Consider the following 12,875-nt stretch of genomic DNA (forward strand, 5'->3'; position numbering starts at 1 on the left):
TGAAACTACTGGACAAGAGCTCTTACCTCCAAGTTTTTCCCATTAGATATGTCTTGCCCCAAATCAAAAAGTCATCTCTCTAAAAAAAAAAATCAAAATTTCATTCTTTTGCTTAAAAGCTTTAAATAGCTTTAAAGCTATTTCTACACACAAACCTCTCAAACTTAATTACCTGCAAGTAAAACTAAGTTCCTTAATGTGTGCCTCAAACTGCTGTCTGTAGACATTGCCTTTTTCACTCTCTACTCAAACATCTTTGCAACTCTACTTGTGCTGTAACAACTTATTCAAACCACGGGCCACTGCCAACCTTACCCTTACTTCTATTTGCTTATGAGAATACTTCCCTCCTACCTAGAAAGTCCTTTCTTTTTCTCACTCCTAGTCCCTACTCAAATAGCACTTTCTCTATGAAGTTTCCTAATCCTCCGTCTCCCGGGGTTTGTTCAATACTCTGTATTCTACAGTTCTTTGATATACACTGGATTTGGGCACAAGACATTACATTACTTTATTCTCCTCATACCTCACACACCTTGTATTTTCAAAGGTAGAGACTATGTCTTACCCTTGAATTTAGGACCCAGCACATAGTAGGCCTTTAATCAGTGTCTCTTGACCAGAGGAAACCCTATTATGTGATGTTGTCTTTCTATAACTTATAACTCATGCTATTATACTAGTGTGGAGATCTTGCCTATGTACATAACTGCCTTAGAATAACAAAGAACCCAAGAAACCACTGTTTCTTCCTAGTACTTCTCCTACTTCAGTAGGAAAGGACAGTTACAACTACAAAGCATAAGGAAGCTAGACTGGTAAAGATGGGGAGTTCACCAACTTTTAATTTACTGTAAATTGTGACTGAGTCATAAGTGACTGGAGGGCTCTTAACAACAGTGCAATGGTCTGTATATTCCACTTAAGCTTTGTGAAAAACATGTCTGCTAATGCTTTGATTGTCAAGGATTATGAGTACAGATCAGACAGAGTTGGTTCTTTTCAATTCTAAGACTTATAATTCTGGCATCCATCCATCCATCCATTTTTTTCCCACCCATCTTCTGATTCATTCATCCACCCATGCATGTAAGATCTCTTAAAGCTCTAAGGTCTACGTTGGTGAAGATTAGATTCCAAAGAAATGTAAGAAGTTCCAAAGATCCTACAAGAACTCAGACTTTGTCAGAGAGAATTAGCTGGATTAGGCAAGATGGCTCACAAGGTAGAGCTGCTTGCTGTGCATACCGGATGAGCTGCACTGGATGAAACCCATGGTGGAAGGAGAGAACCAAATCTGAGATTATTCTGACCTCCATACACTTACCTTCACAAATATATCTCACACATCCATACCTCTCTCTCTCCTCTCTCTCCTCTCTCCTCTCTCTCTCTCTCTCTCTCTCTCACACACACACACACACACACACATTTGCATATGCAATAAATAAAACTTAACAAGATTATTTGAAGGATGTAAAGAATAGCATGGCTCATGGATACTAAAATCAAATTTCTCCAAAGGAGCTACCTGCCTAGATGTACTGCTATTGTATGTACTATGTATTGTACTGCATGTATTATGTACTGCTTGATCTTTGCATGCCATTTCCCTGTATGAACAGTAGTTTTGGGTATCACATTTAATTTTAAGAGGGTCCAACATGTTGAAGACTAAATTATTTTTTAAAATAACTAAGAAAAGGATCATTGAAATTCTAAATGATATTTTAACATGATTCACAGCAGGAGCATGTCAATGGTAGCATCCCTTCCTGTGTGTTTGCTTGCTCCCTATGTTCAGAGATAAGAAGACCTCTGGAGTTACTGTGCATGTAGCTCTGACACAACAACAACTCGGATTATACCTTTGCTTTTGTTGCATGGGTTGCTGCCTCATAGCCATGTACTGCATATCTTCTTGTAGCCGGTTAAGAGGAGAGTCTGGCTTCACACGAATCCCATAGTAATGGTACTTGGAGTTTCCTCTTCACAAAAGAACAATAAATATGGAAACACAAAAAGTCAGAAAAACTAACATTAGCCATTAACTTCACAGAGAAAAATTGGGTTAAAACATTATACCAACATTTCATATTTATAATTTATCTTTTCTGGATACCTGCTATATTTCTATAGTGACATTCCAGATCAAAATAAGATTCCAAAATAATCACCTGAAGACCTCAAGGGTAAATAGTTCCTTTCACTTAAATATTCACTAGATAGCCCATCTGTCCCACTCATATTCATTTATTTTTAATATGTATTTCAAATTTAATTTAGAAGGTAATTTAGAAGGTTAAGCCAATCACAGTTCATCCACAGCACAAATCACTTTACACTAGAAAGCAATTTTCCATAAACACAGAGGGGGAAAAAAAAAACAACTTCATTCTGTAGTCTTGGGCTAATTTTAGAAACAATGATATATTATTATGTTATATAATGGTTTAGTTTTAATATTTTGAATTATACAAAGGAAAAAACTACTTAATATATTTCTTTTAAAAACATTTTATTATTCTCTGTTTTTATCAATTCATATCTGTTGATTACTAATTAGATATAGCATAAAAGACTGGGATATGTTCCTGTAAAAATGGTAAGGTCCTCTTGGAATCAAAATTTTGCAACTTCTTCAGAAATAAAAAATTCCATGCTTGATATTAGAAATGGTAATTTTTATTCTGAATGAAACTTGCAAATTCTTGTAAAAATAACATTTTAAATATGTAAGTTCTTGCAGAGAAATCAGTTTTTAACAAGTCTATATATAGCAGCAGTACGCCTGTGAGCATTCTTCCAATTTTTATTTTACTTACAAAAAGAAATGCAAGTGGTGTGTGGATTAAATATTTTTAATGAAAATGGATAATTTTAATTCCAAAACTAACAACTGTACATTAGATCAGCCATATACTTGAAGAGATATTAAGGTAATCAAATCCCTATAATTTCAAGAAAATGAAACAGAAATGAAAATGTAATGCCTTCAACTTGAGAGATTAGCTATTGTTTACAAAACCCATTGAACTTAGAGCAAAAGCCTATAACAAAACCTACCCAAACCACACCATATAGCATTCTAAACAAACCAGAGGTTATTTGGAGTAAAGGGAAGGGTACAAAGCAGAAGCCATTAGTCATGGGAAAACACACATAAATTGATATTCCTACTCTTAGACTGTTTCTTACAAATTAGCATTGTGACTGGAGTGGGAGGAAGTTCTTTCTATCCCGCCAGGAATGGCCTGAGAGGAGAAGCACACCCAGGGTCACCCTCAGTTGGATTTAATCCCTTTGGATAAGGGATCTATCACAAGATGCCCTTTAAATTGCCCTTGATAGAAATTCATTGGCCTTATTTGTTCTTCATCTACTTAAGGGCTAAAGGAGATTTGCTCTGGTTTGGATAATTTCACTAGACAATTCTGTTGACAGATAATGCTTGCACAGAATGTTCACTTAAAAACCAACCACATGGGATTTCATTTGCCTCTTGATTTATACTGATTTTCCTTTCAACCCTTGGAATAGGAGTGAAAAGTGGAGAACAGGTTCCACAGCAGTCTCTGAACTCTGACCCCGCACCACCAGCTTTCTCTATGAGCATCCTTCCCGTTTCCAAATACCCCACTGGTTTACACTCAACCCATAGCATGTATTCCCTTCTTAGTCCTTTAGGCTTTCCTTTCCAGCTCAATTGCAAGCACCTCTCATATTGAGAAATGAAAGGAAAAGCTTCAGTACTGCAGAGTGCACTTGTAGAATATGGATTCTACTCATTCACACACCCAAACAACTCCAATTTTGTCCCTTTCTATTTTAAAGATGTGTTTCAGAGCTGGAAAAGAGCTTCCAAATAGGACCCATTGAAATCTTTTCAGTAACAAAAGCAGTACAACAATACAGCTATTAGAATGTTGACTAAAGCCTGGAGTTTCAAAATACTGGCACTATATATGTAACTACTGAGCCATCAGTGAGGAGATACTAGGTTAGGTTCCTAAGTATTTTCCTGGTTTTGTTGTTGTTGTTGGAGGTGGGGAGAGGAGGCACGGGTGCAGATACTAGAGAAACAAAAAGTTCTTTTTTTTTTTCCCCAAAGGAATAAAAGCGAGTTTCTTCAGTATGAATAGACAATCACATTCTGCAATTTAAAATACACTACCTTTTGAAGTACCAGTAGAAGAATATAGTTATGAAAGAACTGAACCTCTGGCAATTTGCAAGTTGCACACTTGCTTCAAAGCAAGCAAAAGGAAAAATGCATAGTTCAAACACAACCAACTCTTCTAAAACTAACACAGTAATGAGGTTCTGGGCATACTGCCCTAAAATACGGTAGTTAGCATTAGAGAAAGCAGCAGAAACAGGTCCCGGAGAGTAGAATAAATTCTCTCACTTGTGAAATGGTGATAAGCACAGCTGATTGTCCTTGGTAAATTGGATTTAGGGCCCTCATGCCAAAGAGGCCTTCGTGCAACAGGACAAAAGAGTATTGTTTACTCTGAGGAAACAGCAATGGAGCTGCACAACGGGCTTTCCTGGGCCACCCTCATACTTCATACTAGTTATAACTTTAGATGATACCACTTTGTCCAATCATGCTTCTCCAAAGTGTCTACTTCATTTGGGTTAGCAAAAAAAAAAAAAAAAAAAAAAATCACCATTTTCCATTTCTTTGACTCTTTAATATAAAAGTATCACATTCTATAAAAATTATACTACAGAAATCACTCCATACTAAATTTTAATTTTCAACTTGGGTAATCTGAGAAGAAAGCCCCCACTGAGAAACTGCCTAGATCAGACTGGCCTGCAGGCATTTGGGAGAAAGTTTGAGTTATTAAAATTTAATTGTTACAGGAGGGTCCAGTCAACTGGCACCATGTAAAGATAGGTGGTCTGGGCTGTGTAAGAAAGCAGGTAAACAAGGGCCTATGAGCGAGACTGCAAGAAGCACGGCTCGTGCCTCCCGGTCCCTATCTTTCCTCAGTTCCTGAACCTGCCTTCTCTCAGTAATAGACTGAGACAACAAAGTGCAAACCAACAAACCTCATTTCTCTCTAAGTTGTTTTTGGTTACAATTTTTTATTTCAGTAACAGAAAAGAAGTTAGAACAAATGGGTATGTATTTCCCATGTTAAACTGTATTTTGTTATAGGGGTCTTAGCCATATATCTGGAAATGAGTAAGGATACATTAGTCTTTTCTCCCTGACACCATTTGCTTCTCTTCTCAGCATAAATACTTAATTATGTTAATTATTAGGCTGTCACTTTTTTCCAGAGACTCTTTTTTTTTTTTTTTTTTTAAAATCCTTTGTACAGTAAGTCTTTGAGGCTCTGATTCTAACTAAGGTGTTATCACTCAATGTACAGAATGGCGTCTCTAATGTTTTGTACATGATCCCCATATGCGTTAGAAAGTCAAAGGATTAATGTATTTCTACCTAACTGCTTAAAATATGAGCTTTCAAATTATAAAATAAAATTGTAGAAAATAGAAATGAAGCTCCAAGGCTCTAAAATTTCTTTTCATAATGTTTGCTTTGGAAAATCACTCATTGTTTCTGAAGGAAAGAAACCCACAAGATGGGAAGTCCCTCCTTCAGATAAGTGTTCTCTATAGTGGAAATACAACACAGTTCACTCCCATATGTGCCTGTTTTCACAATCAAGAACAAGAGAGACAACTGGAAAGCTGAGAAGGCTAGGAAGAGGCAAACTAAGTAGAACCATCAGAAAGAACTTCAAACATGTACACTTTGTAAGTTACCAAATCCTTTCAATTGGCCTCAGAATCACAAAGTAAAGAAGAAACTTCAGCCTTAACTTCTACTACTCAAATAGTTTTAATAAAAACAACTAAATGTATTTTTAAAACAATAAGGAAGTCTTAATTTTCCATTAGTATGTCACTGTATTCGTGTATGTTATATGCAAATCTTAAACAACTTGGCTTCTAAGTTCTATGTACTTTGAAAACTAACTTGTGTGGTGATAGTCACTGAATAATAATTTTCATTTTCCTATGGACTTTATAAGGGGGTTCATTCTATACTTTTGTCCTCACATCTTTTCTGTAATCAAGTACATTTTTGCTCACTCTTCAACACTGCTCTAATTTGAAACAGAGATGAACTAATTATGTTGACTGTCAGTACTAACCTAGTGCCTAATCTCCTAGTCCGTAGGCCCATAAAAATGGACCTTATTAGTTTTCCAAAAGAGGCAGCGTTGACTGGGTCCAGCTTGTGCTCCTGACAGTGTCGAAGGTAGTGGTTGTACAAGGTGCTCCTTGGAAGGCTCACTCCTTCTGCCGTCTCATAATTGTCCAGCAGCCACTGGAGCTGTTGAGACAAGAGAGAGTAAGCAGAGAATTCATGGAACTTCCCAAAACCTCGGCAAGGTACAGCACTCACAGCTACTTGGAATCTCTTCATTAACTCTTAGGATAACCTGTGATCATTCAGAAGCTGAGATATCTGACTTTCTAAGCTCTGGGAAACATTACAGCAGTTATCAGTTTAGACATATCTTTTCTTTAAATTTTCCAGCATGAGTAGGGAAATTAAATTTTCCCTATATTGACTATATTCCTGAGATATGTATTATATTTTTACAAAGAATTTAAATAACAGCATTCACTGGTCCAAAGTCACAATATAAATATATCATTTATAACTGTTATAAAACAAAACTAAGCCTGGCAAAATGGCACCTAATTCATCATTTACATTGATTTGCTACAATAAACAGTAGGCTTACTTGTATGAGGTAAGATTTTACCCATTTTTACAGAATTATAATTTACTTATCTCAAATAACTACTAGATAATATGATAACATCTTATCTACTGGGACAAATGATGCAAATAGGCAAAATATAGTCATTCTCCCTCCCAAAGAAGGGCACTTGCTACAGGCTACAAACAACTTCAAGATGATGAAAGGTAGTATTTTTACAATCATCAATTTTCTACCTCAAAGTTGAAGTGTCTTTATACCCCGAAATTTTTTGAAGGCACACTACTGTGCTAAATACTAAATCATACTCTTTGCCTATAGTTTACATGTTAAAGTTTTATATTATACTTTGTTTTTTTAAAAAGAAATGCTTAAATACAGAAATAAAAAATCTCCACTGAATGTCTATTATTAAATCTCAACTTATTCATTTAATTGCAAAAGAAACGAACTAAATGCAAATGATTTTCCCAAGGTTATATATTGTCTCAGTGTCTAAGTGTGGTTTCTAACTCATTTCCTAATTACTCTAGACCAACAGGCCATTAAAGCAGCAAATGCCTCATTATTATTTGTCTCAACAATCTCCATGGCATTTATAAATGTAAAGACCAAACATTGAACCCAAGATTTGCAGTTAAATGTGAATTATGGAAATAAAATAATGTGAAGATGAATATGACTGTACTTCTCTTCTGGGTATTTAGTCAAAGGGATATTGACCTGGGCACTCAAGTAAGTCAAAGATTTTATTCTAATCTATCTGTCTAGTTTAAGACTTTTGATTAAACTTTGAACCAGATATTTTAGGGTTTATATAAAAACTTATCTAATTATCTTGATTATTTTTTAAACTATGATAACTGAATTTTCCAGAGCATTTTAACTTCAAATATCCCAAGTAATCATTAAATAGTTAAATATGTATCATCAAACTTGTAGTAGTTAATGGCTTAGGAAATATATCACAATGCATATAAGATAGTTATAAAATTATGTCCTGTTAAGGAAGACTTATAGTTCCCTAAGGAACATATATCTATATAAATAAATAAACTTAAATACATATTAATATTGTGTCATATATAATTTAACACCATAAAACACTAAAGAGATTATACAAAATTATGTCTCCTTTTTACATTGACAGAAAAATACTATAGTTCATAAAGATTTTTTTTCATAGCATTTACTTTGAGCCTTCATATAAGTAAAACATTTCCCAGAGACCCTCAAACATGAGTGTGTGTATTGAAAATAATGCACAGAGTAGGGTCTCTCTAAACATGTGTTTAATATGAAACATCAGAGTAAACTCACTCATTAAGTTACTGAGGTTGAAATTAGTACTCTGCTTGGAACAGTGGGCTAGTGGACTTCTTTAGAATATTCCCTTTTTTAAAATTTCAAGACTTTTAAAATATAAAACACAAGTAAGAAGGACAAAACACAGCAATACAAACCTGATTCAAATTTCATCCATGCACCTCAGAGAACTGACAGGATGTGAATGCACTTCCAGTGGAATTAAAGTAGCCACTGTGAAACTGTACTGCATGAAAGTCTGCTACAGTCTGTCACACAGGCTCTAAATAGAGCAAGACACAGCTACCTTCCACTGGTATTCTTAACATGTTAAATAAGAAACACAGACCCTTGGTACCAAGGGTTAACAAAGAAAAATTTTAAAAGCTCCTGAAAGACTTTTGTATAAAGTGAAAATATTTTTAGCAGTTGTAAGTAATGTAACAAGCTTCTTATATTCCCAGTACACATTGTAGAACACATTTAAGTGCAAAGTACTTAAGATGTGTGTATGAGTGTGTGTGCATGTGTGTGAGTGTGTGCGCATGTGCCCACGCACATGTGTATATCTGTCCCCACTAAAGACATAATAACACAATTAAGAAAGGGGAGTGAAATAATTCTATATACTTTCCTTTGTTAATGAGCAGGTGATATATTAATACGGAAAATCTTAGTTTAAAGGATGTTTCTTCTAGAAATGGAAGTTAATTTTAAAATGTGAACTTTATAACCAGAATATATAAATAAAAATAAAGCAATAAACAATTTTAATGTAATATAAACAAATGAAAATAATGACTTAGATACAGAAATGAAACTCCTAATAGTATCATAGCTGTATACCAGTCTCTCCATATAACACTTATTTTCTCCTTTGCATATTGTTTACATTCCCCAAATGTTTTATGTTTAAACGAGTTTTTGAAAATATTAATTTGATTAAGATGAACACACACAACTAGGCATATAGATGCATACTAAGCAGCATCCAGCAGTGGTTGGTTGGACAGCTATCTTGCTGACTCAGACTTGACAATTGCAAAGCTAAATTTGTTTTGCCTCCATCTCATCAAAAGGAAGCACTTTATTCCTGGTGAGCACATGTGGAAGGATAGGGGAGCGGGTAGAAATAAAAACCCTGATGATGGAGGTGACTGGTCTGCTGGCATGGAGCCCCTGCTGGGAAGACTACCAACAACCACACCTGTGGCTATTATCTTAGAAACTTACTACAGAAGCAGTACACCATCTAGACTATGCCCAAAAAGACTTGCAGATACAGCTGGAACATTTCATCTACGTTTTACATACCAGTGTTTAATTTTCTGATTTTGACACATGATGAAATTCTAAATAAGATATTGAATCTAACACATATGATTACATAGTACTATTTTTATTATCAGAGAAACTAAGCAGTTACATTTCTGTAATATAATGTAAAAGATTATGCTATGTCTCATATGCTACCTATCCAAAGGAACTGAATAATTCTTATAAGGTAAAGATTATTTCATGCAGTTTTCTCTTTAACAAAATGTATTTGAACTTTAGAATTCTATTCCCTGAAAATTCAGTAATTTAGAATACAACTGTTTCTCTTATTTTATTCTTTTAATAAACTGTATTATAAAATGAGTATATTTAGAAGCTTGGGAAATACTTTAAAGATTGTAAAATATCATAGAAACTTTTAACCTTTATCTTTAAACCTAATTATTATACTAATGAACCAACATATACTTATCTAAGGGCAGAAAGCAAGATAACTGAATCTTTCAACCTTTGTATTTAATCTGTACTCATTAGAACAGATTACAGAAGATGAAAAGTTCCTATTTTTCCTAAAGGGAAACACTGATTGACAAATAAAGCTAAATAAATAATGCATTGCCTAATTAACATCTAAATACATTTGGCATTCTAGGTGAATTATTATCAATTCGGAATCACTTTAAGTTCATTGCACTGATGTTATACATTTTGACAGGCCTATAATAACTTTTATTTACAATATAGCCAGGACAGCAGTGGGGGGAAAACTAAAATCCAAGATTTTACTTTAAGCTGAATATATTTCAGTAGCTTAAACTTGTAAGCATTACAAATTAATTGTCTGCTGGATTATGAAGATTCCAAAACCATAAATGCCTAGGGGTTTCATATTCTTTAAGTGGAATTAAAAAGAAACACAGGTTTAAGTACACTATGCAAAAGCTAGTAAAAATTTAATTTAACAACATTCTAGGTTGAAATTTACTATCTAAAGTACCCTAAATTTGATATGGTATAAACACTAAATGAAAACGTATGTTAATTACAGTTGACAATACAGGACAAGCTTAAGTCTGCAACTAAAAGAATTAGATATGCTTTGGACTTAGAGAGATCTATAAAATTTATTAACAGCATCTTCACATAAATTTAAAAATAAAACATAAACATAAAAGTATTGTATCAAAAAGTTCTTTAAAACTAAAATAAAGCACATTCTAAAATGCAAAGAGATGAGTAGTATCACTTTGGGGTACAACTTTTTAAAAGAAGAAAATAAGTTTTTCTTTTTTTTTTTTCTTTTTTTCTTCTTTTTGTTTGTTTTTTTGAGACAGGGTTTCTCTGTGTAGCCCTAGCTGTCCTGGAACTCACTCTGTAGACCAGGCTGGCCTCGAACTCAGAAATCTGCCTGCCTCTGCCTCCCAAGTGCTGGGATTAAAGGCGTGTGCCACCACCGCCCGGCGAAAATAAGTTTTTCTTAATCTTAAAGGTCTATGGGGAAAATTATAAACTGTCCCATTTATTCTTCATTTAATTAAACAGCCATGAGAGAGAACTCACTACCAGTACATACATACTGACTTTAGAAGATTTGGGACAAAAAGAGAAACCAACACAGTGTGTGTATAAATTCAAAATAAGCATACACGTGACTGGGAAAGGAAATCTACAGCATTAAAGAGAAGGTCTATGCCCTTCTACTGTTTCTTATATGCAAATATTCTGTAAATATTTAGTATGCATCTACTACTATGTACCAGCACTGTTCTATGCAGGAGAACCATGTTAGGAAAAAAACCCATAAAAGTATTTTTTTTTTTTTTAGCTTTAAGTAGCTAATAAATATTTACTGGTTGTGTAAGATGCTGACATAATGCCATCAGTTTAACATTATAAACAGACTAAAGACACACACTGAGTAGCGTTTTGTTCCAGCTGCTGGGGGAAACCCAGTGAAAGTCAGGAGCATCATTAACATCCCAAGAAAAAGACAATAGAAATGTTTTCTGCATTCCAGGAGAAACTAAGCCAGTAGGCATCAGGATAAAACTAATCTTGTCTCTTCTGCTCACAAAACTGTACTCTACATGCAGTTCTGAACAAACGTGACTGCTTTCGAGATGTAATAAAAATGAGTGAGTTCAGAAAACAAATATTGCTACCATTGGGGCAACCTTTGTGTTCACTCTTCCTAATACAGCAAGGAGGATTAAACACATGGAAGATTTGCTGTGCTACACAATGAAACCTCAAACCCAGGGAACCACATCCTTGTGTTGTTTGAGCAGCTTCATTTACAGTCATTGACAACGTTACCTCAAAGTTCTAATGAAAGAAAATAATTTTAACTAACCCAATATATTTCAAAAGTTTAAAACAGAAATACTTTAAAATTTTTATATACCTACAGTATTGTTTATGAAAGTATCAATGAAGTTGGGTGATTGAAATTAAATTTAAACAGCACATTATGATATAGTTCATATCTCCAAATGAAATAAGAATTGACTTTCAGAGTCAATTTAGAAAACTGAAAAATTTAAAAGAGCAACTAGAAATGTCTATTTATTCTTAGAAAGACTTAGATGCCCGCACATTTCTGCCTGGAAGTGATAAGTATTTTCACTTGCTATTCTCAATATACAAACTGGCAGATTCATCCTAATACCATATGGTAAACTAGCCTTTAGCATGACCAGAGACTCATTCCAATAAGCAAAATGCATTTAAGAACAAAGAATGGAAAAGAGTGTTCAAATAGTTTTTAAAAAGAGGTGACAAAATATATGTCCTTATTTTAAAGCTTCTATCTGTAATTTTTACTATAATCACAGGCCTTCTTTGAATCGGCTAACATTTTTTGTTTGCCAAGATACTACTGTTGAAAAGAGAATGAATCAAATACCTCCTCCAAAATCCAACATTGGAACATCAGAAGGAAGTGATACTTTGGAATACAAATCTGAAATAGTTCACAGTTCAAATATTTTTTAAAAAAAAACACAGTGAAATATTTCCTATAAACTACATGATTATTAAAAATACTACAGCTATTCCAGTGATCTTACTTTTAAACTTTTTAGTCATAAAAAATATGACGAAAAATTAAGAAATCACAATAAATTATCCCTAACTTAAAAAAAAAAACCAATTAGTTAGAAAAGGGATTTCTAATTCTTATTCAAATGTTACTAATGCCAATTTAGTTCCTATATCTAGAATACTTAAGTCACGTGTCCATTCATTTTCTCTTAATTCAGAAATTACCTTCTAAAAATAATACCCTTCTATTGTTTCTTACATTATAGGAAGCATTCTCATTGATTTCCTCAATTTTGAACAGATGATGACAATGTTTCTTTCACAAAACTTACCAGTGTTACAGTGATGCTGGGCCTGGGAACAGGGAGAACGTCAGGAAGCAACAAGACCACTCTGCTTGCCTCGGTATGAGCAACTCACGACTTACAGACAACTTCACTTTTGACCCGTTTTCCTTTTTCTTCAGTGTTTAGGACACTGAGTTCATCCACGACT

At 34.1% G+C, this 12,875-nt stretch overlaps 1 protein-coding gene across 7 annotated transcripts in view; it reads right to left on the reverse strand.

Moving 5' to 3' along the window:
- Rfx3 (regulatory factor X3) overlaps nucleotides 1–12,875 on the reverse strand; it is a 239,369-nt gene that overhangs the window by 64,484 nt on the left and 162,010 nt on the right. For all 7 annotated transcript variants that reach the window (XM_034523217.2, XM_076918836.1, XM_076918830.1 and 4 more), the window contains 2 exons: nucleotides 6,177–6,358; nucleotides 1,869–1,988 (listed from right to left, as the gene is read on the reverse strand). In XM_034523217.2, coding sequence (XP_034379108.1) covers nucleotides 1,869–1,988; nucleotides 6,177–6,358 — 302 coding nt within the window. The remainder of the gene's footprint in view (nucleotides 1–1,868; nucleotides 1,989–6,176; nucleotides 6,359–12,875) is intronic.

This window comes from Arvicanthis niloticus, chromosome 1 (assembly GCF_011762505.2).
Source record: "Arvicanthis niloticus isolate mArvNil1 chromosome 1, mArvNil1.pat.X, whole genome shotgun sequence".
NCBI lineage: Eukaryota > Metazoa > Chordata > Mammalia > Rodentia > Muridae > Arvicanthis > Arvicanthis niloticus.